The 25893-nt window shown below is 36.7% G+C and overlaps 1 protein-coding gene across 1 annotated transcript in view; it reads left to right on the top strand.

The window, feature by feature from the left end:
• DYNC2H1 (dynein cytoplasmic 2 heavy chain 1) overlaps positions 1–14698 on the top strand; it is a 185788-nt gene extending 171090 nt beyond the window's left edge. The window contains exons 86-89 of the mRNA XM_049823214.1: positions 131–240; positions 581–662; positions 8488–8604; positions 14156–14698. Coding sequence (XP_049679171.1) covers positions 131–240; positions 581–662; positions 8488–8604; positions 14156–14314 — 468 coding nt within the window. The 3' untranslated portion in view covers positions 14315–14698. The remainder of the gene's footprint in view (positions 1–130; positions 241–580; positions 663–8487; positions 8605–14155) is intronic.
• The last annotated feature ends 11195 nt before the right edge of the window (positions 14699–25893 follow it).

Below are 25893 nucleotides of genomic sequence, written 5' to 3'. Positions count from 1 at the left end.
CAGTATATTTACACAAACATTTTTCATTAATCATAATAATTGACAAACCCACATTAACACAAAATGTTAAAAAATCAGGCAATAACTTCAGGATTCTTTGTTTTCCTTTTTTTTTTTTTTTCTCTTTTAGAACTGGGTAGAAAAAGCAGAGCAACAGAAGCTACTGTCAGACACCCTTGACCTTTCAGAACTGTTTCATCCAGACACGTTTCTTAATGCGTTACGCCAGGAGACTGCACGGTAAGGGAAAAATAATCTACCTATTTGTGCTAATGTGCTATTGCTCCCTATGTGTGAAGATGGTTATTTCGTTTTCAGGACACAGATCCAACAAATTATGTCAATTGCTGTCATTAGTCATCTCATTTTTATTACTTGCACTGAAGTAGAATAGCTGTGAGTTACTTGTTTAAATGCTGACTATTTTTTTTATTTTAGATGAAATTAAAATTCTATTTTTCTTCAAAGTAAGACTTAGTATGGTATGGTACACATTGAAAATCCATGGGGTTTGTTTTTGTATTTCATTTCCTGTTGTTATATGTCTCTAAGATTTACTGTATATACGTTTCCTTTGCAGAATAATGAGCTGCTCAGTGGACAGCCTTAAATTTACAGCATCATGGAAAGGGCGAATACAGGAAGGCAAACTCCAAGTTAAGGTATTCTGCTAAGATGTCTTACTAGAATTTTATGAGGATGTTTTATTAGCATAGTCCAAGTCATCTGTCCATAAACTTTCTATGTATCTATAACTGAGCTATAAATATTGGTGTACCTGACATACAAAGGCTGGTTAGTGGTATCGCTGAAAAGAGACTTCTAAGGAAGTAAACAAACCAAAGTCAACTATAATATGACTAGGTTTCAATATGATAAAGACCCAACAGTTTTTTAACGGATGCTTAGGACTATAGCCAGCAACCATAAAGTCACTACTGATTGCTTAGACAGCAGAGATGAATCCTCAAATGGTTCAGTTTAGCTTCTTAACATTTCAGGTGGCACTGCCACTTTGGCTGAATCCAGTTCTCTTTGCACCTTTTTTATACTTAATTTTGTAGGAAATTCACAAAATAAGTTTTCTATGCTACATCTTCCAATGGATATGTTGGTCCCATGATGATACTGCACAGCTCAAAGTGCTGTGTTCAGCAAAGAGCACAGCACTTAAAACTGCATTCTTACAGAAACATGGGTGAATAAGTAAGGGCACTCGCCACGCGACGCTGATGTGCAGCTAAAGCAGAGAGATTGCTAGACTAGGAGAGAGAAAGCAAGTGGCAGGGCACCTTCTCTAATCTGACAATGCAGGCAGACGCAGGCTGTGGGAGATACTAGGGTTCTGGCTTGGCTGCTGACGCTATCTAAAATTACTAATACTGAATGTGTAAGAATTCATATTCCTAAAGTATTAATAGATTGTAAGGTGAGAAAAGATAACTGTAATCATCCAATCTGACCTTCATACAATACAGTCTTTTGAACTTTGATGAATTAATTCCTGTTGGAACTAGAGAATATAATTTAGAAAATTATTCAATCTTGGTATTTAAATAAGAGTAGTGGTTGCCTGCTTCATTTAATGAGAACCAGATGGGAGTCTAGAACCTGGAGATAAATAAACCAAGGGACTTCTAGGGCAGTTTGGTTCCCTGGGATAAACCTGGGATGTGATAAACCTCAGAGCCTGCAAATCACATGTTCTAAGGTTCCTGATTCAGCCAAGACTTCCAAGTCCATAGCAGTGAGCCAAAATGGAATTTCACATCTCAGACAACTCATTTAAACTCAGGCTAACTGTCAGCTGCAGATCCTAGAAGCCTGGACTTCTTCAAAACCATCCCACTATCTTTGAAAAACATCAGAAGTCAATGTCAAAAACCTGTATTCCATGTGTGAATAATATTATCCAAGTATTTTCATATGCTAAAAAATATTACAATATTTTATAGTTGCTAGATTGAAATAGCTGCTTGGAAACTAAAGAATTAAAGGGTAATTACAGGAAAGAGTTTTATAACAACACTCCAGTTAGGTGTATTGAAGCTTATTATTCTTTGTTATGTGGAAATTTATGTTGTAGATTTTTGATAATATTAGTTGGAATACACTGTTAGCAGTCACGGTTTTATGTAGGCAAAATGTTATCATATTCTCTATTACTTTATGAGAATGAGTCTTGTGTTCCAAGAGAAATCAAAAATAAAAAGAGAATTTTGTTTAGGAGCAAATTCTCTGCCACAGGAATAGTAGAAGCAGTTAGGTGAGTGGTTATTTTTAACGAAAGGTAGGAATTCTATTAAGTTTACTTACTTGATTTGAATATTATCCTTTCCTCTGTAAAAGCAATATTCAGTGAATCTGTATTAGTAAGTATTCGCCAGAATCTTTACTGCTCCTTTGAATCTTTGATGTACAGAAAGGCTTTGGAACCCTTTGCTATGCTGAATATTTAGATTCCTTTCTGTGAGTCCTTCCTTGTGCTCTTGGAGAACTGGGGAGAAACTTTCACATTAGTAAAGCTAAATACCACATGGACTGTAACTAGGGCATAAAAATGTCAGTGATTCAGAAAAATCATCCTCTAAAATCTGTCCTCTGATTGCATGTTAAGCTTGGTTCACATGAGCAATATGAATTTTGATACTGGTAAATTTAAAGTCAAGAATTCAGGCTAACCTTATAGAATGGGGAACTATTTTGAGTGGGGACTCAAAAAAAAATTCAATCAGCAGAATAGGTATGTCCTTAAACACATGCTGTGGTGAGGTGGCTGGGACCCTGTTTTATCCCACCTGATTTTAGATACTAAAATCAGAAATTGGAGTTTACCAGCCTCATTTTGTCAATGAAGAAAGACATGCACAATACAGATCTTAAATGGGTTAAACAACTTTCAGGAGATACCTGTCTTTCTCCACTGATGGAGAAAGCCTACAATTGCTATGGTCCTGCCACAGTTAGGACCAATTTTGATCAATTGCTTGAAGGTAAAATTATTTTTTTTTTTTAAACCTGTCACATTTTGGAAGTTTATACAAACACTTATCATGGAGACATAGGGTATCAGAGTTATTTAAAGATTTTCCAGACTTTATGCAAAAGGTAAGTTAAGTTTATGCAATGATGTTACGAAGAACACCAGTTATCTGCTTGGTTAAAGGTGATATCATCATTGTATAAAAGCACCAGAGCTGATAAGAAGATCTCTTCTATAGCAAGTATAGTACATGAATAGCAAATCTTACATAGGAGTGAAATAGAAGAAAACAAATTGTAATCACAACAGGAAGTTGTAAAAACAAGGTGAAAATTATTAGCAAAAAAAATAACATGTCTACTTTTGCTGGCTTAGGCTACACATGATCTGGTTAAATACATGTGATCCTCAGTGAACTAGGCCACTACAAGTTTGAAATTGTGTATCTCAGCCTCATACTTAACTGTTACTTCCTCACTGGATATCCTTCTGTCTGCAGATAAGACAACTAAGAAATTTTTCCCATTTAATAATTCAGTTCATAAGTGAAAGGAGATCTGTTTCCTTTTCAGCTGTGTGCAGAATAAGATAACAAATAAATGTTAAATGTTTCTTGGTATCCTGTATTCATATGTATCCATAAGAATGTATTCAGTTAATAGTATATATGCATAGACATACTATTGTGTCTGCAGAAATACCTTTTTTTTGTTCCCTTTGGAAGTTTTCTTTTCATAATGATTTACTGTGTTTCAGTTTCAAACCTGCCTGATCATACAGCTCTTCATCTATAAGATAAACTCAGGTATACCCAATCCTTCTGGTTTTCTCCCCCTTGGCAACTTTCAGGTCTTCAGATTATATTGTCGATGTGGCATGAACCTCTATTCATTTCTCTTTGCTAAGACACTCTCTTCTTATGTATGATAGATCTTCAGACTATCAGAAAGATTGTGATAAAATAATTGGTAGAATTAGTAAATATGATTTATTTTTGTCAGGAGATTTGATTTGTTGATACTGCATTTGACTTCTTCACATGATTCAGATTACAGGTTTAAAATTGGATCTCTCATATCCCCTACAAGAACCACATCGTAGTATAGGCTATTCTGAGGCTTATCAGTCTCAATTTATGCTAATGGTGCTATTTCACTTTGTGTGACTATTTCCACCGAGAGACTTGATTCTGTACTCACATGGTTGGGGGACTCCATTTTAGGATATGGGAGAGTCGTGCTCAAGTCTCTGAATCAATGGATATTTAATTATTCTAATAGAATATCTTTGATGAAGGATTGGAACAATTAGGAATGCAGATGAATATTGAATTTAAACCTAAGATTCACACATACTATGTATAATTTTCTTAGTCACACTGTCAGTTAATGACTGTTTTGAAGACATGTTCTTTGAGATTTTTTTTCTTGCCTTTAATTTTAAATATTTTTGATGGCTTAGAATTTGTTCTGAAAAGGAAAAGAAGGTGGAAATCCCATTGTGATCTGTATGACAAAAATGCTTTTTCAGTCTTCTTGCACTTTTAAAAAATGGCATTGTGCTTCAGCATTTGTAGACATGTGGAATGATCTTTGTGTGCCAAAAATTTCAAATAATATACCGTGTGATCATCTGTAAGTTAGAAGTATGAAGTGCTAGAACTGTCGGTGTAACTACAAAGTAGGCAGAGGAGCACTCAATAAGGCCAAGAATACACCTGAATCTGGGTGGATTATCAAATCTGATGTTAAATTATCAGTGTTAATTCAGGTGATAGTTTAGACGTATGATGTGGAGTATGTTTCTCCTAGTAGGATATGGTGAACATTTGATTTAGAATCACACTCTATAAAATTACACCTTCTTTAATATCACTTCGGATTGCTTTAACAAAAGGTACTGAAAATGTATGGCTGTTGGAATATAATCACATACTAATATGCAAATACATCTCTTCTATTTGCTTTGTGCACTGATTGTACCGTTGTACAAAAGCAGGTAGTCATTCCTTTTGGCATTCCATTTTCTGTTATTGTAGAAAAGAATGAAAGAAAGGAAGAAACTTGGTAAGAGACTTTTTGGGTAATAAGTGCTATGAGCTTGGGCAGAGCTTCATATAGATAATGAAAACCAAAAATTTATTGCAATACTATAATATTTAAATACATAGTATCAGCATTAATATCAAAACTATACTCCTAGCAATTGACAGAAGTACTGTTATAAGGCACCCTAGGAGGTCTTTTTTTGCAGTATACCTCCACACTGAAATACCTGTAGAGGTAATGAAGTGAAAATATGACTTTGTTAAGTCTGCTGTAGTTTGTATCTTTTGATGGGAAATTATGGCATTAAATGGTAAGGAAAAATTAATTGCAGAGAATTTGAAATTTTGGAAACAGAGATCTTTGGACCATGGTATCAGCACACTTTCTACAAATGTAAGAAGAAACATAAAGAAACATAATCTGTACTGTGTAACAATAGTTTTTTTGAAACTGAATGAGTACCAATAGTTGGAAAATGTGAAAAACTTTGTAGGAATTAAAATTTTAAAAATTACAGTCAACTCCAGCCATTACTCTGAGCTGAATAATGCAAAAATACTATGCATGCTAATTATAGATATTGTGAAATCCATGTCCTTCATAGTAGTTGCAGTTCCTCTACACAGTTTGTCATAGAAATGAGAACATGGCTATGGGAGTACTCAGCCAAACAGTATCTGAAAGTACATTGTTCCGGTGTTTTATATTTTTCAGTGTCTTTTAATATTGAATCAAAGTCAAAATTTTGGTCTTCATCTTCAAAAGAGTTTCTATGATTGCTTGAAGTTTTCCAGGAGATCAAATGATGTTATTTTACATAACTATAATGTCAAAGGAATTGTCAATATCAAAAGAAGAAATGTGTGTGCAGTAGAAACAGATTTTTCAATAGGTGACCCACTTCTATAGAAACTTCTTTTAGAGGTGTTCAGGATGGCCAGGCCTTCAAACACCGTAACAATAAATTTTAAAACCTCTTCATCAGACTAGTCTTTCCTCAATAGCTGTGCCAAACTCACATATTTGTCAAACTAAACTCCATAACAAACATCTCTGCAGAATGCAGGAAGGGCAGAAAGAAGAACTTATGAGATTAATCTTTCTAATATTTGTGCAATAGTGATAAATAAGAGCTTTGAAAGCACTCAGTCACAACTGTAGTGAGATAAAGCGTGACCTAGAACACGTGCATACAATAAAGCGAGGCCTTTAAGTATCGATGTTAACAACAGAGCAGTAGGAAGGAGTCTTTGGGAAAACCTCAGTATAATCATTAGTAAGCCTTTATTCCTTTTGTGCCTTTTACAATTTTATTTTTTTTCATATTTGTTCTTGCAAGACAGAAGAAGTGACACTGGAATGTATATAGGCTATCATTAAAGACTATTGACACGCAAACTTCCGTTTTACTAGATAAAGCCAGCTTTTTCCAAAATCTTATCTGTATGGAGAGATTTTGAATTTGGAAAGAAATCAAATGTTAACACTGTACCTTAAAAGCAACAGACCTGAAAATCTTAGGGAAGATTCAAAGGAAAGATCACATTAATCTTTGCAGGAGAAGGGAGAAGAGTGTCACACTATCATAATGAAGAGAGACCTTAAGCTTTTGACAAGAAGTTGAAGGACAAAAAAAGGTTTTTCAGTTCCAAACAGAAAGTCTGAAAAATTTAATTCATTTGACTAAGGCCTTGTTATAATAATCTGTGGAAAGTAAAGTTAGAGAAAAACTCATACTATTCTGAGCTTTCCATTTGTTTTTGGTTCAGGTTATCCATGGTTTTGTAGGCTTTACTGCGAGTCCTAGTCTGTATGGAGCACAGATTGTTTCAAAGAATGTTGCCACTTCTCTGGTCACTGTCTGACCAAGGTGAAACACAGCTTTTTTCTATAGCTTTTTAAAATGCAATCTTTTATAACCTTTTTTTTCATATTAGAATATGTATATATGCATCTTGTACATTGTAAGGAAGAGTCCTCAGCTCAGAGTTAGAAATACAACTTTAAAGAAGCAAATTTTTGAAGACTGCAATGCTTGACTACAATCAAAAGAATAATGAGTTATTAAAAATGCAAAACATAATCTTAGCTAGTATACTGTTAGCACAGTATTAACAAAAAAACCCCAACACTTAGGAGGAAATCATTGTTTTTCAAGCATGACAGTGACCCCCATTGTATTACTGTTTAATTGCAACTTTTCTTGTCAAATAAATAATTTTAGAATACTGTAATTACCAAAGCAAATTATTTGCATTACATCTTCTATGATACTGATCTTCTTTGTAACATCATACTTTAACCACTTTTTAAAATTTAGTACACTTTTTAAAATTTCTTGCAAGAGAAAATATATTAGAAAGTGATACCTTTCTCCATTCTGGTTATGTGGTCACTCATCCAGTTTCCATCAGCATTGTATTTCCTAGTTCTAGCACTGTTTTATGAACCTTGCATTTGGTGAAAGCCTACCTCGCTATAATGTATTTAATTCAGGGCTTTAGTATGATAGTGTAACAGATGATTTTCATGTTGTATCATCTGTTAGACATCTGCTTCCAGTTTAAGATTTAGTCTTTTGAAAAGCTGCATGAAAGTTATTACTGAGTTAAGTTTTATTATTGCTGAAATTGAAGTTCTCACTTCAGCAGGCCAAACTGACTATTATTATTATTATTTATACTGGCAATCTATTATTATTTGTACTGGGAAAATAAAATGATCAACAGATACTGAAAATTTTATTTGGAAGAAATGCAGACTAGATATCGTTGGCATTAATTTAGGCAGGACTTCAGTGAAGAAAAAAGAGAATGTTTAGCTCAGAGGCTGCAAGTAGTTACTAATTGTAAGAAAGCACTTAAAACATGTTACATATAAAGCATTGCATAGTTACTTGCAGAAGCATATGGGATTCTTATTTATTTTTTCCAAACAACAGTTTACATAAGAATCTTGAGTTATGTTAAATAAAATCTTCTCTCATATTGTTTCAGTATATTTTGTTTGCCTCTGCAGAAGCTGTGTAATCGCACATTCCATTCTTTGAAAGCTGTGCTCAGACTTCCAAGCAGGAAGTCATGCTTATTTCAGTGATTGTTCTTCTCCTCTTCTTGACATTGTAATGATTGTGTACTTGGCTGTTGCTATCATATTTCCATTAATCTAATGCCAGGCAACTGCAGTTTCATAAATGATGACATTTACAGGTATTTTTCTCCAACATTTCAAAGAATGTGAATCCAAATCAGAGGAAGTTCATGCCGAAGCATGATCCAGATCTTGCTTTTAAATCATGTTTCCTATTCTCACACAGAACATTACAACAATTAGTTTCCTGTTATTTAAAAATTTGGTCACAGCAAAAAGGGTGATCATTTATTAAAGCACAGTGTAATCATTACTGATATTTCAAGTCTGTTATATATGTTTGAATATTTTATATTTCCACGGCAGATCAGTGGCTTACAATTGGAAGGTTGCAGTTTTGATGGAAATCGACTTTCAGAAAATCTGCATGATTCTCCCAGTGTGTCATCTGTTCTCCCTTGTTATATGGCCTGGATTCCACAGGTACTAAATTATTTAAAGCCCTAAACTTTCAAGACCCGTAATTTGCTTTTTTCTGTGTAGTAACTTTTCAGTATGATGTTGCTGACCTGTTTTCCCCCTCATTTCAAAATAAAAATCCCTGTCTTTAATAGGAAAAACAGTTACTTCTTTTATAGAAAACAAGAACTTATTATCATTTTGTCAATATTTTTAGCTTCTATTGTTTAGATTAAGACAAGGGCTTTGTTTCAGTCATATCTTTTTTTCCTTGTCTTTTAAAAGCATTAACATATTTTCAAAAGTGTATTTAGTAAATGTATACATGAGTTTGGGAGTTCATTCCTAGAATATATTTTCTTCACATTTTAAGCATTAAATTAAAATGCAACATCAATAAAAAGATAGAGAATTTGATGTGATTTGTAAGCAAAGAAAGCATTTTACCTACTTACACTAATTTAAAAAAACCCACAACATCTGCAGAACTATGTAAGATGAAAGTGAAGTAATCCAAACAGTAGAAATTGTTACTGCTTCTGCTTTCCAATTGTAATAGCAATCTCTGATAAATAAAGGAAAAAGTTACATAGAACTTATTCAAGGATGTGTAGGAATTACAAGTTTGTTTACTTACAGTCTTATCACTCAGAGAAAGCTTATTGTAGAATTCATCTCATCTAAATTTCGCTGTCTAAAAGTTAGTTGCCTGGTATGACTTAGTTGCTCCTTCTTTGGTCTCAGTAAAAGATAGGCATCTCAGGAAGTCCATCCCATCATAAGGTAACTGGGATAAATCTCTGTCTAGATGTGACTCTAGAGACAGCCTAGACCGCTAACTCTGGGACAGACAGGTAAGACAAATCCCACATACAGATCTAAAAGAAAATAGATTAAGACTTTTACACCAAAAATTTAGAAAGTGAGAAACAGGGTGGATGCAGGGTTTTTCCACTTTATCACAAAAAATAAAATTAGCAGTGTATAAAAAATGAAAAATAATGTCACCTTTTACCCTGTCCTGTAGACATTAACTCATCAAGCAAATGAATTTATTAACTAGAGGAGTTTGTTATTCAGCAACCTAGAGAACTCTGCAGAGTTCTCTCTTGAGAAGGCTAGGTTTGGTTAGAAGAATGTTAAAGAAAAAAGTTCACTGGACCCAGGTAGTTGAAACTTCAGTTAGAATTGAGTTTATTAATTATAAATTATGGTAATGATGAGATTTGTGGTATACTGTGATAGATATTGTGCAAGGAGCTCCATTACTAACACACTACTGTATCTCGACTTTTTTTTTTTTTCCCCTCATTGTTATTCCCAGCAAAGGAAGTATAGCATTATATTATAGTACAGCATTAGAAGTATAATGGTCATGATTTAGACTGTGAACACACAAGTAAATAGTAGCCATCATCTGCACTACTGCTCCCATCTTTGATGGGAAAGAAAATACTAAAAATTAAAAAAAAAAAAAAGAAACACTACAAAACTTGTTACAAAGTTGACCAGTGAAAGATTTTTCAGTTCCTTAGTAGTTTACAAGGGGATTTTGTTCAGAGAAATAAACAGATTTCTAATTTACTTGAAAGGTGGTGCATAGGATAAATATGGAATTGCCAGTCATCTTAATATATATACACTGGGGGGGGGAAGGGGGAGGGAGGATGGTAATATACATAGTTTTACATGGTAACACCAAATGTTTATCTTATGCACTCTGAAAATGAGGATTGTAAGTAACCCTCTTTGTTCTGAAAACCATTCATCTTGTGTTAGAGATAAAACAGATGCTTAAGTGTTTTTCTGAATAACTGTCTATATTCTTTAAACTTCAGAGATAAGATCCAGAAGTAATATGTGACATCAGCAGAGAGCTTTATCTATAAAACATAAAAGTGAGATAGTTCAATAATCAGTGAATTAAACTTCTTCCAGTGTAGCTCATATTTGAAATTAATAGCAACTGAAGTCTTAGTGTTGGAAAAAAATATAATTCTTTTAAAACACAGGCCAAAACTTGTCAACTGCACAGATTTTAGATATAAAGTATCTCTAAGGAGATCATTTCTGAATTGCTCTGCCCTTAAGTTGTTTTGCTGTGGGCTTCACTGTAAAAATTGACCACAATCAAACACTGTGCTCAGAAACCAAGGCAGACTGGGGATATTATGCGCTTCCTCTTGTCTCATTATCCTGTCCTTAGGAGAAGAGTGCATGAAGTAGAACATATTATCTTAGGATTCTTAGGTTTTGAATTTGTTTTCTTCTCCTCATAAATATCTCTTATGAAATCTAATGTGCAAAAATCTGTATATTTATAATGCAATGCTTTGAGGTCATTTTCAACCAAACTAAAATAAAGTGAACTCTCTCTCTCTCAAAAAAAAAAAGCTTACAGGATTTTTCTGGGAGAACTCCCTCAAAATGCTGCAGTGCTCAAAATGGAGTATTTTGAGCTACTAACATGATGCTTACTTTCATTAAACTGTGAAAGTCCTTTCCAGTTTTAATTCACTGATAGATCCCAAGCTGTGAAGGGTGTCACTAAGCAGGATGGAACTGTGTGTGAGGCAGTCTAGACAGAGAATTTTTGGACTGTGTGTAAGCCAAGGACATAAGGATTTGTGGTTCAAAAAGACTTTCACAGAATGGTTTCAACGCTCAAATAATGTCATTCCTTAAAGCATCAGTAGGATTGAGAAAGGCATGAGAACAGCTATTTTGACCCAAAAAGGTGTAAAAAGAGGTCTTTGAAGGCAAACTGGGCAACTTTTGGCCTCCCAGGTTTGGCAAAACTCGGATTCTCCGATTAACATTTTACTCTCAGACTGGCCAGCATTTTGTCTTCTTCAGTAGTGTTAACCAAGGGGTAATTGTGGTAAGTATAATCCTTCTGAGAACAGCTGAGTTTCTTTTGACCAGCTTCTGATTATTAAGTTATTCTACAGAACTCTTATAGTACACAGACCTTTTGTAAGGATTTAAACACTGATGTTCAAAAGGTACGAGAAGTTGATTTTCAAAAGGAACAACAAAATTCTTTAGAAATGGCTTACACTTGACATGCTAGGCAAAGTGATTGAAATAGTTATTGTTTGCAAGTTTCATTTTTTCCTGTTTTTAGTTATTTTCTAATATTGGAGCTTCACTAACTCACATTCATAGAATCATAGAATCATTTAGGTTGGAAAAGACCTTCAAGATCATCAAGTCCAACCATCAACCATGCCCACTAAACCATGTCCTGAAGTACCCTGTCCACTCACTTTTTTAATATCTCCAGGGGTAGTGACTCAACCACTTCCCTGGGCAGCCCATTCCAATGTTTGACAACCCTCTCAGTAAAAATTTTTTTCCTAATATCTAACCTAAATCTCCCTTGCCTCATCTTGAGGCCATTTCGTCTTGTCCTATCTCCAGCCACCTGACAGAAGAGACCAGCACCCACCTCACTACAACCCCTTTCAGGTAGTTGTAGAGAGCGATAAGGTCTCCCCTCAGCCTCCTCTTCTCTAGACTAAACAGGCACAGTTCCCTCAGCCGCTCCTCATAAGACTTGTGCTCTAGACCCTGCACCACCTTTGTTGCCCTTCTCTGGACACGCTCCAGCACCTCAGCGTCTTTCTTGTAGTGAGGGGCCCAAAACTGAACACAGGACTCGAGGTGCGGCCTCACCAGTGCCAAACACAGGGGAACAATCACCTCCCTGCTCCTGCTGACCACGCTATTTTTGGTACAGGCCAGGATGCCGTTGGCTTTCTTGGCCACCTGGGCACACTGCTGGCTCATATTCAGCCGGCTGTCGACCAGCACACCCAGGTATTTCTCTGCCAGGCAGCTTTCCAGCCACTCTTCCCCAAGCCTGTAGCGCTGCATGGGGTTGCCGTGACCCAAGTGCAGGACCCGGCACTTGGCCTTATTGAACTTCATACTATTGGCCTCAGCCCATCGATCCATTTGATGTGATGTACATTAAAAAGACCCTAATTTTTGTTTCAGATTCCCTTCTGATGTGTGTGCTGCTTTATTATTTGGTTCCTGAAAATCTCCTGACGTTTTCCTGTTGACAGGAAAGGAGATTTTGAGTATGACAGAAAACATTCTTAATATGTATCAATTGAATCAAACCCTGAATTATTTCCACTAAATAAATGCATCATGGGTTGAAACCCAAATTACATGCCGTAGGAAGTCTAGACTGAGTCTTTGAGCTCAGTTCTGTAGTCATGCATAGGGACAATGCCCTGTGCAAAGCCCTAGGAGGAAACTGCATCGAAAGTGCACACAGTTCGTAGTACAGAAAGCGGAGAGGAGCTGCGACTGCTCTGAGAGAAGAGCATTGCTTGCTCATCAGGATACAGACTGAGTGGTAAAGCCATGGCTCCAACCAAGGTCCTTCCCCAAGTAGCGTTTACAATATAATTGTAATCTTTGTAATATTGGTGCTGCTAATGCTGTGCAGTAGGAAACTACATGTATAGGAGAATACTAGTTATAAATTAATTCAGCCAGAAGTTGAAAGCACTCAGTTCAAATCTGAATGCTTAAAGTTAAGCTGATGATTTCCTATTTAGACACTTAATGGAAATGGCCTGTTTTCCAGAAGTGCCACAGAACCTCAACTGCAACTGTCATCAGTATTATTGAAAGGCATTTTAAAAAAAAAAAAATCAAAAAGTCATCGAACCTGCTTTTTTTAACTAATAATGTAACTTCTTACATATGCTTGTATGTCTTGAAGTGCTAGACGTATGTGGAAAGGACTAGGGAATTTAGGTTTTGTTTGTTTGTTTCTTTTAAGTCCTGGACTAACTAAATTGTGGTTAATACTTCTGGGTTCCTCTTAATATCCTGCATTAAGTGGGGGCCCTGTGAGACTCTAACGTAAGGTATAGTAGCTCTGTATCAGAGAACAATTTTTATATTTGGATTCACTGATGTTAGAAATCATTGTTTAATTCCAGATGGTAGCCTGGAAGGTGTGGGGTAAGGGTTTTTTTGGCGCAGTTCCTGAAGTATCCCACATGCAAGTATCTCAGACACAGATGAGAACCGGGGCTGCATTACCGGAGGAGCAGCAGGGTTACGCTGCCCTGCCGGAGGGAGGAGGTGCGGCAGCAGGGCTTCCCAAGAGCACTGGCTGCCCCAGGGCTCCCGCCTGCCTGGGTGAGCAGCTCCCTGCAGGACAGCACTGGTGCTCCCGAGGGGCCTTCTCCCCTCTGGGAACAGTTCAACACTTCTTTTGCCCCTGGTTTGCAGAAGCTTTTGGCAGGTAGTGTTGGGGATTTTTAGCTGAAAGAAGATTTTTATATGTAGTTCATAGGATCACCCCTATTACATACTGTCTCCTGTTTTCAGTTTAACAAACTGGAGAGAAAAGTAGAGGCTTAGTTACGGGGTAGTCTAGCGAATTTTCTGAAGTCTCTGCTTTGTTAGTAATGCTTCTCCTTTGTAGCCTGGACCAACACTGTATCTTAAGATCCAGCTTTAGATACTGTATCATTGGAGATTTTTCCTTTCTCATGTTTTGTTGTCTATTTAAGTGATAACTAAGTACTTGTTTGTTTGACAGGATGCATGCGGTCCATATTCTCCAGAGGAATGCATATCTTTACCAGTCTACACGAGCGTGGAGAGAGACCGTGTGGTGACAAATATTGATGTACCTTGTGGAGGAAACCAAGACCAGTGGATTCAATGTGGCGCTGCTTTATTTTTAAAAAATCAGTAATCTGAAACTGCATTAAATTAACTCTTGAAGTTAAGAATCATTTAAACATCTCAGTTGTTTCTTATTAAAAGAAAACTTTAGATTTGTTGCTTATACATTTTTAAAGCAATGGTTTATAAATTCCCCTGTTTATTTTTTTAAATATATAAAATTAATTCTACTTAAATAGAACTTCGTAGTAGCTTTGTGGGATATTGTAACAGTTAACATGGCGCCATTTAGCAAACTGTTAATTTGGGTTGTTTCTCTAGATAGTAATGTGCTGTATTTCTTTCTCAGACTTGCTGAAATCTCTTATGTTTTGCCCATAAATATTGAATATAAATTCAAAGTCAGCATTTTTTCTTTGATCAGTTTTTTTCATTATCTTTTTTGAACTGTTATTCTTATGCCTCCATTATTTCATAAAATAAAATGTTAAAAATTACCTGTTGTAATTGAAATTGAATGTTTTACTTGAATATAAAAATCAGGATAAATGTTTCAGTCTGTTTTAATGATGTTTTACTTGTAATCATATTTCTTTGTATTAGTAGTAAATAATAGGAGCTTCATAAACTTCACGTGGAGTTACAAATTCAGTTAGACTACCATCGTGGTTGTTATTTAGAATTTACTGAAAAAAAAACCATTTTGTGAAACTGTACTAAATTCCAGTAAGAATGTGAACATAAATCCCCAAGATAGACAAACAGTTCCTTAGACAAACAAAAGAGGTTCTCACCCAGTTGTTAAGTGGTAAGCAGAGGCATATAATAATGCTTTTGGTCTGTGATGTGAGAGACCCCTGGAGTCTTGTTCTTGGTGCAGGATACTCGAGTTTGATTTCACTGATTGATGATGTATCATGTTGGGATGCTGCCATAGCTTTGGTGTGCAGCTGGACAAAATCTGAATAGAAGCAGGAAACCCCAAATCCAGCAGGAAGCAGCATTACTGAAGAATGATGAAGCCTCAACATAAGAATTGAAAGTGCCTGATTTTTAACTGCAATTACAGAGTCACCTCATGAAGATATTTTCAAAAGACAAAAGCATAAAAACACTTTCTAAGTTTGCTTAGCAAACAAAACAGATGTCTTGGCATTGATATGTCTGATAGATTTTATATCTATTTTAAAGTAGTATTTAAATTAAGACTGTATTTCACTTGCTTGATATTTTACATTGGTGGTTTGAGGGAGGGAGGAAAGCAGAGAAAAGATTGGCCGCATCTCCAGGTTAGCTTCCTGAAGAAAGTGTTTTTCTCTGTTCTGCTCTATTGTTTATCCCTTAAACTTGGTCTTTTGTCTTCTATCTGCAAAGTTTCCCATTTTAGTTCTTCTTCTAATAAAAAGATGTCTTAAAATGATTTGATACAAGTGCACATACATTTTTAAAATTGAATCCTATCTAAAAGCAGAATAGATTTACTTGATAATTTTCAGATAATTGTCTTGTTTTCCTTTATACATTTGACTCTGATTCATTGAAGAATAAAAATGTAGCAAGTTTAGAAATAGTAGTCTGTGAAGAAAATTTTGGAAGAAAATGACAAAGTTTCCAACAGAACAGAAAGCACTTGTATAAATGCGTGTACAAGCTCTGTAAGGATTTAGAGGGTAATTTGTCCAGAGAAAGTATTCTGTCGTACTAAGCTTTCTTGGTAAAACATCACTGGGAGAGGAAAAAAGTTTTACTGAGGGCAACTGTGCTTTCAATTCCCTTAGGCACATGTAAAGAGCATGTTGCAACCTTCCCTTTTGGATCCAACACATTTCCATAAAGCAGATTGGATATTAGCTTTCGTATTTCTCCAAACTGAGGGATCTATTGGCTCCTACCGGTTCCAGCTTCTCTTTTGTGGACAGGTAGAGAAATACAGATATTCAGGTAACTCCCTATGTTAGGGCAAAGATACCTGGAAAAGAGACATCATATTTTAACCTACCTTGCACAGAAAGTAGAGACCAGCAATGTAGAAGGTGGTTTTGATGACCAGTCTTGCTTGTTATCGGAAATAAAAAGCTACTGTAATGGGTTGTAGAAACCCTGAAATAAAACATTAATAGAACATTGAGGGGATTGTCATGTTTCGGTTTGGGTTGGAGTTTTTTTTCTCTTCTAATCATAAGCTTCAAAGATGCCTTCCATCCTGCCAAGTATAACTACAAACATTATTTAGAGCCGCTGGTTTCAAGTGTCCTCTTTTTATCTATTTAGTTAGGAATTCTTTACTAATTCTATTAATATACAGATATTGACTCTATCACAAAAAAACATATAAAAGAGACACCTCCAGACCTACCACGTGATCTTTATTTCTATTTCAGAGTCAGGAACTGATTCAATTTCTTACTGGTAACTTGTCTGTATCCTAACCCCTCCGAACTGGCCAGTTTCTGCTGTGGAGGTTCATTAACTCTTCTATCTATCATCTCCTACTGCCTCAGATTTAGAACTGCAGAATGTTTCTCAGCTCACACCACCAAAAGTTTTGTTTTCAGGACATGCATTCATTCATGCATTTCTGTCAGAGTGCCTTCTTTCTGTGAGTAGAAAGTACTGTTCACCAGCTTGATTAAATCTCCTTTTGTTTGATTCACCTCTTGGTTTAGAGCCCTTCCACATTAACAAAAATGTCTGCTTGCCTCTGCTCTTTCTGAGTCCTTCCATGAGTGATATGAAATAACCCTCTTAATGTTTGGCTATTCCTAGAGCATTGAATTATATTTTTATTTGGACAGAATTCCTTTGGGAGCTCATCTAGACTGATCTACGTTACAAATGTGAAAGGAGCTCTCTTCCTAGGTGTCTGATGTGTTTATTTTTTTAGCACAGGACAAAAAAATGATTTAAGTAAATCTCAAGCTAGTTTGGCAGCTGAAATCTAGTCGATTTTTAATGATGTAATATTATCATCACAAAAATCTTGAGAGCTGTATATTATGTTCACTGTGTGTTAAGCAGGATGTTTGATACTTATTTTGACTAATTGATTCACTAATCTTCACTTCTCATGACTCTAGTCATAACCCTGATGATTTGGAAGGCTCTCAGGTGACCTAAAGAGGAAAAAGAGTTTATTTCTCATGTGTTCCTTGATATTTATTGTCTGTATGCATTGTACGATGTGCTTTCTTTCCACACAATGTTGTAATCTAAATGAAAGATACTATAGATAACTACTACGGTATATCATAGGAACGATATTTTTGGTAGTAAAAGGCAGACCTGTAGAGTGTTTATTACCACCAAAGTGCAGCTTTATCACAAGCATAGGCCATTCAGAAGTATGAATCAGGAAACATAAGAAATAAAAGCATAAGAAATGCCTTAGTGGTCTGACTAGTGTTTCAACGAGTCTATTCTGCTATTCAGTTTCAAGGGTATAGGAACTTGTAAGACTAAAATTTATAAAGAGATCTTACAAGACACACATTACTACTCTATAAACATGCTCTTTTGAAGACTTGAGAAAGAGGCATATCTTGAGCAAGTGCAAATTGTTATCAATAGAAATCAAAGAGGCAAACTGCTGAGTGAAAAAACCTTTAAAGAATAACAAAACCTCCGAAAATAATGAAGATTATGCTGTAATAGATAAGTGTGTTTAAAATACAAATAACTTTTTTTTTTTTTTACAAATGCATTTTATTTTATATTTTAAAAGGAACACTTTCTTCTTTTTACACTTTTTAGCAGTCAAATATATTCATCAGGCATTGCTGCTGCCATCCATCGGAAGATGTGCTATTTGGTGCATTTAGCAAGTTCACAGCAAGTCTACTGTCACAGAGCATGCTATGCTCCCAAACAGAAGAATACGTGTTTGTTGAAGAGTCAGACTCACATTTTGTTGTTATTTGAGGTAAACTACCTTTCAGAAACAAGACCTGTGATTGTGGTAGAATACTTCAAATGGTTCTAGTGGTAAGAGAAAACTCTTGTAGAGTTGGTTTAAGATTTTTTTCCTGAACATTTTTAGAATATCATTAAAATCCAAATGCTGCAGTGGAAGGGAAGTTATGCAAGTTATGCTGAGTACAAATAGAACTGGTTGTGCAAATTAGTCTTTCCCCCTCCATTTCTTTATTTCAGCTTTCAGAGAACAGCAGTCAGAAGAGCAGTAATTTCTCCCAAAACAGCTAGATAATTGTTGGAGCTGAAGGGGGAAAAAAACCTGAACTCCATACTCAAAAGCATCAAATATGAATCATTATATGACCTCTTAAACTGATAGACTCTATTTCATCGATAAAAATGGATTTACATAAATTACACTTCGTATTGGTTATCATACTAAAAATCTGCAGGCTTGACCAGGACTAGAACTTCTTATATGAAATTTTACATATACATTTTAAAATCTTTTTAATTTTTACATTTTAATCTTTTGAAAAGAAAAAGTGTGAATAAGAAACTACATGTAGAAGAGTCTGAAGACAACAAGTGGGTCAAATCTGAGAAAACAAGCTCACCCTTTGTGAGTCCTTACGCTGCATTCTCCTCCGAAGGTGTAGAACTTTGTGAGTGTGCTTGAGTTCTTCACGTATTAGAAGCTTCCTTGGAAACTGTGCTGCTTGAGAGGCCATCCTCCTTCACCCCTGCTCGTCGCCTCCTGTGTGTGAGGCTGCACAGCTCAGCACCATTTCTTGTATCTATCTGCTTTTCACTTCAGCCACTGAAGCTGCTTACAGCAGAGCTCACTAAATTGATGTGTTTCAAGAAACGCCTCTCTTTAAGGTCCAGATTTCTTATTTCTAGTTCTCATCACCTTTATGTAAGATGCCTAGAAAGCATCAGAACTGGGTTTTTTTCACTTTCAGTGGGTTTGGTAGAAACAGAAGAGTTTTCACTATTGTGTTTTAGAAAATCAAAGAATAAAGTTGGTTTTACTTATTTGAACAGCTTCACAACAATAATTACTGTTAATATGGACTAATTACTGTTAATATGGACTGTGGTTTGCCTGAGGAATAGTTCTTAGGGTATGATCTTTGTGGAGATTGGGGTGGTTTTTTCATTTTCTTTTTTTTTTCTTAATTTAAATTCATTTGGTTTAATTTATTCAAACACTTTATAATGCATAAAGAATCATGATAGAATGTCTAGAAAGCTTTCACAGGCTGATTCTAGAATGGTGCTGTAGGTATGAGTGGCTAGTCAATACAAGAATTTGGATATTCACGCTGTGTTACAATACATTGCTATTCTGCTTTTTTGTTATCAAAATCATCTGCATTACTGTGTTCTTGTTCAACACATAAATTAACTCAGAGCACGTATAATTTGAGTACAGTGTAAATATACTGCCCAGTGTTCATTCTAGCTTGATGATCCTGTAAACAAAGTTACCTAAACAGCAATAGCCAGATGCCCAAGATGAATGTCAGATATGTATACTGTAACTGGGAGCACTTTCTAAGGAAGAGTGTGTCAAAATTAGTACTGACTTTGCATCTCAAGAGAAAGCAAGCTGCCCCCGGTTGTCTTCAAAAGAAGTCTCAGAGATATTCTTCATATCTTCACCCATTGTTAGATTCACTTTCTTTTTTTTAGAGCAGCAAACAAGCATCTTCTTAACAGGTCATCTTTGGGAAAAGTAGTTAGTAACCATGCTTATGAAGCATACCGGATAGGCAATTTCATCATCAGAGCTGTCTAACTGCTCTCAGTCTCTGACAAGGTGAGTTCTTCTCATGCTATCCCACATGGTACTATTTCCAAGCATAAGAGGGTTTTTCATACACTTCTCTCTCTACTGAGATTGCTAAGAAATGTCAAAGGTTAACAGCTTTTTTGTGATGGGCACGGTCATATCAATGTCTGCCACTAGATGGTACTGTGGACTAGAACCTCGTGAGAGGCTGGCGCAGAAAACTGTGGGATTTAGAAGGTGAGGACAATTTATAGTATATATAACATTGCATCAACAGTCTGTTCCAAAGGAAATTTTCTTATCAGCAGTGCTGAATAAGCAGCTATGTCTCAAAAAAAAAAAAAAAAAAAAATGCTTATAGCTAGTTGTGATGTATTTCTTTTTAGAAATAAGTGATTCACCAAGTAAATTTCTTGATACTTGGAGAAGCCTTGGTTGTGGAAGTGGATAAGGCACTGACTGACCTCTCTGGCCTGTTTGCAGCTATTTCTGTACATCTTCAGTATCTGCATGAGAAGAAGGAACAGTGAGGAGAAGTATGGCCTTGCAGCATGGAAGGCCGACAGCTTCCTGGGCTGCATCAAGCAGAGCACAGCCAGCAGGTCGAGGGAGGCGATCATCCTCTGCTCAGCCCTGGTGAGACACATCTGGAGTCCTGGGTCCAGTGCTGGGCTGCCCACTACAAGAGAGACATGGACATGCTGGAATGAGTCCAGAGAAGGCCCATGAAGGTAATTAAGGGACTGGAGCATCTGACATAGAACGAGAGGCTGCGAGAGCTGAGACTGTTCAGCCTAGAGAAGAGAAAGTTCAGGAGGCTTATATCAGTGTGTATAAATATCTGAGGGGGGGGGGAGTAAAGAAGATGGAGCCTGACTCTTCTCAGTAGTGCACAGTGAAAGAAGAGGTGATGGGCAGAAACTGAAATGCCTGGGATCTCATTTAAATGTAATAAATTTTTTTCTTTACTTTTAAGGGTGACCAAGCACTGGCACAGCTTGCCCAGAGAGGTTGTGGAGTGTCATTCTTGGAGATATTCAAAGCCCAACTGGACACAGTCCTTAGCAACTTGCTCTAGATGACTGTGCTTTGAGAAGTGGGGTAAGACTAGATGATCTCCAGAGGTGCTTTCCAACCTCAGCTGTTCTGTGATTGTATAATCCTGTGAAATGGTTAGAAATGAAGAGGAGCCATTTAAGCTACCAGTATCAGGAACAGTGTGATGTGAGAACAGGAAACCCATTTTAGGGAAGACAAGTATCCAGTAGATACTGAGCCTTCCAGTTCATTGTAGGTAGGTCTCTGAACTGATGTTTCTATCCTTTGGGTTCCAGTAAGGATGAAATGAGTGAAAATCACGATATCGTTTACTGGTACCGCCCTGTCCACTCCATCTTGTTCTTAGTCAGTTGGCTTTAAAATACTTTCCTTACGATTTTTTTTTTGTAAAAAAATTGTGTATGAAAAATGAGAAGAAAACTTAGTAATCTAGAATTTAAAAGGATGTTTGAATTCCAGTATATTTCCAACACAATAAAGATACAGCAAACACCTCACTGATACTGTGAAGACAGCAGTTTAGTTATATCTAGTTTGTGTAACTCTCTCTAGTAGTTAGCATCTATAAAAATAACTTCTGCAAATCATGAGAAGACTGTATGTCAGAGAAAAAGCCAGAAAACTGGAAGTCAAGATCCAGCCTATATTTACTATAATTTCAGGATTTTCAAAGTATCCTCAAGAAAAAAATGTTTGTAGTTCAGGTTTTTTCAGTGTGAACTTTCTTCATTGGAAGGAACTGTCAGGCATTGGGAAAACACAAAATATCCTTTGTAAGAGCATACTTGATTTTCAGCTATCCAGAAACAGGTTTTGTTCATCGGTTTGAACACAATGTAACACACTGGGACATCCAGCCTATGTCCCCTGCAAGAGGAGTTTCACTCATGGTTACATCAATGCTGGGAAGAATTCTCTTGATGAGTTAAGGAGGGGCTGGGATGCAAAGAGATGTGAAGGAGTGAGTCATCATAAAGAGCACTGTGATCTGTTACTGTTTCAGTGGAGTTTAAATGAAAAGAGACACTGGCCAATTGACTTCCAGTATCGTCTACATGAAACTACCTCTTATTCTTTTCTAACCTTTTGCTCTTTGTAGAGGATCAAGAAAATTTTCTCTCAAGCCCTTTCTCTAGGAGTAACTTCATGGGGCTTCCTGAAGCACTGTCCTCGCAGGCTGTCCATGGGAAGGAGAGATTGCACTTTTCCTTTTGGCATCTGAGGTTAAATACCATAATTTGTTGTTGAAAATTACATTTCACTAAAGAAAGATCCTCTCACACAGATAATTCCTCTTGTAGTCAGAGTTGCATGAAGTATCAGCAGCAGGAACTGAGCCCCTAAGTAAATATGATCATTGCTTTTGTGCCCTTCAGAATAAAAGGGAAACAAACTCATCAGTAGGATTCTCTAGGGAAGGCATTTCACTTTGGTAGTCACACCTTAAAGCTATGATCAACATTTTTAAATAAAGAGAGCAAACAATGCCATGACTGCCTCTCAAAGCATTATTAGGGTATTAGTAAGTCACTAACATCCTATTTTGACTTCTTCATTGGTCCTTTTGGAGTTGTACTTTCAGCAGCTGCACACTGCCTTTCAAATCGTATGGGTAGTACCTACACTTACCCACTAAGCTACATCATATGGCAACCCACTGTCCATGTTCCCTACTCTTTTCTGTAGAATTCAGGATGCAAGAGAGTGCCTGGTGCACAACCCATTTCTCTCATTGCAAGGGAATGTCGACAAGGTAACTTGGGCACACTACTAGCTCCCCTAGCTGAGACATAGCCATAGATTCCATGGCTGGTCTTGGCTAAGACTGTGGGATATTTAGAAGCTGCAAACAGCATTCAGACACCAAAAACTGTGTTTGAGTGTTGAGAGAGCGTGGCATGAGCCAGCAGCTGGCAGAGGCAAGAGAGGAATGCTTAGCTCAAGAACGACTGGACAGTTCTGAGTCCTCCACTACAAGAAAGACATTGGAAAACTTGAGACAGTTCAGTGGAGGCCACCGAGATGCTCAAGGAACTGGAACACCTGCCTTATGGGGAGAGGCTTAAGGAACCGGACTTGTTCAGCCTGAAGAAGAGACATCTTTGCTGGGAGACACTTACTCGCAGCTTGCCATTGCCTACAAGGAGGCTATCGAGTTCCATGGCAGGATGACAGGGGATGTTATAACTGTATATAAGGAAAAATAGTTTCACCATGAGGACAGTCAGGCAACAGCACAGATTGCCCAGAGAAGTTGTGAAGTTGCCACACTTGACTGGATAAAATCCTGAGCAATCTGTTCTGAGCTCAGAGCTGACCCTGCTATTGGGGACCTCCCAGGTTCCTCTCCAACCTGAATTATCTATGCTTCTATCACTGAACCAAAGAATGGTGGATTAGTTACATGTTCATTTATCCAAGAAAAGTGTATAAATTACAGTAAGAAAATAACGTCACTCTGCTCTTTCTACTTTGTGCTCCATATAGAAATGACCTGCAAGTCCTTCAGTTTTAGTGCTGCCTCATAAGCTATCAACAAGTTCAGGGTAAGTCAATGGAAAATGAAGCAGTTCATAGAATAAACAGATGAATGAAATGTAAAACTGTAATAGGCCAGGCCAAAAACAATTTAAAGGAACCTCACTTAAGGCATAAAAACAAAAATAAATGTTCTGAACACATCAGAAGCAGGACACCTGCCAAGGAGACTGTTGCGTTATTAGATGGCTGAAGTGTAAAAGAAGTACTCAGGGAAGATAAGACCACAACACAAATCTAAATTATTTACATCAATATTCATTTCAGAAAAGCTGAGGGAGGTTCCCACACTGATCTCTCTCTCTCTCTCTCTCAGGGATGAGCCTTAGGGATCATCTTAAATTGACCTGGAAAAATAAGAAGTTTTAGAAGAAACTGAGAAAATGACTAGTAACTAGTAACAAGTTGTCAGGGCCAGATGGTCCTCATCCAAAAGTCCTAAAGGAACTCAAGGAACTCAAGCATAATGTTGCCTCACTACTCAGTATAATGTCTAACCCATCATTTAAGTGGGCTGTGGTTCTAGGGGAATGAAGAGTTCACTTGTTTAACAGTCCTCCATAAAGCAAAACTTACTGAAATTGTAAACCAATAAAATTTGATACTCAAGTATTTTAAAATCAAGAAAGGTCAGCACAGTTTTTTGTCATATTTTAAAGGAACCATTGGCTAACTTTTAAAAAAGCTTTAAACTTACTGATGGAGTCAGGAAAATAATTTGATACACTGTACAGGGACTTGCACAATGTGGGAGAAGTTGGGAAAAAGGAACCAAGCTGTACGACAAAAAGCTTGAGAGAGAGAGAGGGAGGGAGGGAGGGAGAGAGAGAGTATTGTTGTACCATTTTACAACAGCCGAGGATCTCTATTTCCTTCTTGATTTTTACCAGAGCAGGAATCACAGGCCAGGATATTTGCTGTCACTCTTCAGTACAACAGCATACTTCTTCAAGGAGAAGTCTGCATTAATTTTGCTGCTTTTACTACATTCAGGTATGCTGTCCCCAAAGGTAGGTTAGCTCTTAACCTGTGTGCCCTCTGTGCCACTCTCTCAAATACTGAATAATTGATCATCCTGAAAGGTGGCGAAGAGGCAAGCAACCAATATTTACTTTGCAGATACTGCTGCTTTGTCAAATAATTGGTGCAAAGGCATATTAACAGTAAGAAGGGAGATGAATGTGTTTGTTCGATTCCTTCCTTCCTTCCTTCCTTCTTTTCTTTCACTGACTCATCTGATATCTGGTTGGCCATTAAAGTAAGTTAAAATGAGGGAAACTTAACTGAAATAAGTGTTAGGGGAGAATGAAGAATCTTTTATCTTGGCAGTTATGATCCAGTTCATAGAAAAGAATAGACTGTATCACACCTGCTTCTAGGGATCGCCTGGAGCAGCAACAACATAATCATAGGAATTAATATGAATAAAAGTACCCTGACTGCACTTCCTCATGGACTCCTGAAGTAACAAGGAAGAGACCTGAGGCTTTCAAGCTGATCACTTCCTAGCACAAAGCTGCTTCTAGGAGTGAGCTGATGAGATGTGAAATTTGTATTGCCACAGGCAAGTCAAAATTACCCTGTCATGTGTCCGTGATGCCAATGTAATTAATCGCTGTAAAGCTCATTTTTAAATAGCTTAAACTAGATGTTTGAAATATATTTTATTCTACTATTCATTGAATTCATTCTCTTTCATTGGATGGAAATGAAAAGGTTGGAACTGGTGAAACTGGAAACCAGCCTTAACTGAAGTATAAGAAAGTTGATGCAGACTTCCAAAAAGCAAGTGAAACAGGCAATTAACAAACCAGTAAAAAGTTGATGGTAAAACAACATAAAATTGAATAAAAAGAAATCTAAAAATGAAATGGAAAAAATTTAAAAATAATTAAAGAATCCCAAACAATAAATCTGCCACGCTTCTTGAGAAATACTAGAGAGTGCTTCACTACTTGAATCTGATGCAATTGCAGTCTGAAGACCTAGTCAGCCACTGGTATCATGCAAGCTGCCCTGAAGAGTCAAATTTAATCCATAGTTTAAAAATATCAACTTGATGAAAAATTGTATGCCTTCCAATACAGAAAATACTTGTGCAGCAGAATAATGCAAAGATAAGTCACATTTAGGAAGCACCCGACCAGGTCTTGAATAGAAGGTGAAAATTGCCGGTTTAGATCAGGACTATGTGCCAACTGATCCAGTATGCCACCATTGTTGGCCAGTGGCCACTATCAAATACTACCAAAAAAATGGTAGTGTACCCAGCAGCAGGCAAAAGCAGTACAGTAAAGCTGTTTAAGTTTCCTTCTCTTTCCTACAGATTAAAGGTTGTCTCA

The sequence above is a fragment of the Accipiter gentilis genome, chromosome 19 (assembly GCF_929443795.1).
Source record: "Accipiter gentilis chromosome 19, bAccGen1.1, whole genome shotgun sequence".
NCBI classification, from domain to species: Eukaryota; Metazoa; Chordata; class Aves; order Accipitriformes; family Accipitridae; genus Astur; species Astur gentilis.
The sequence above is the reverse complement of the archived record's forward strand: the minus strand, read 5'-3'. Positions and strand labels throughout refer to the sequence as shown.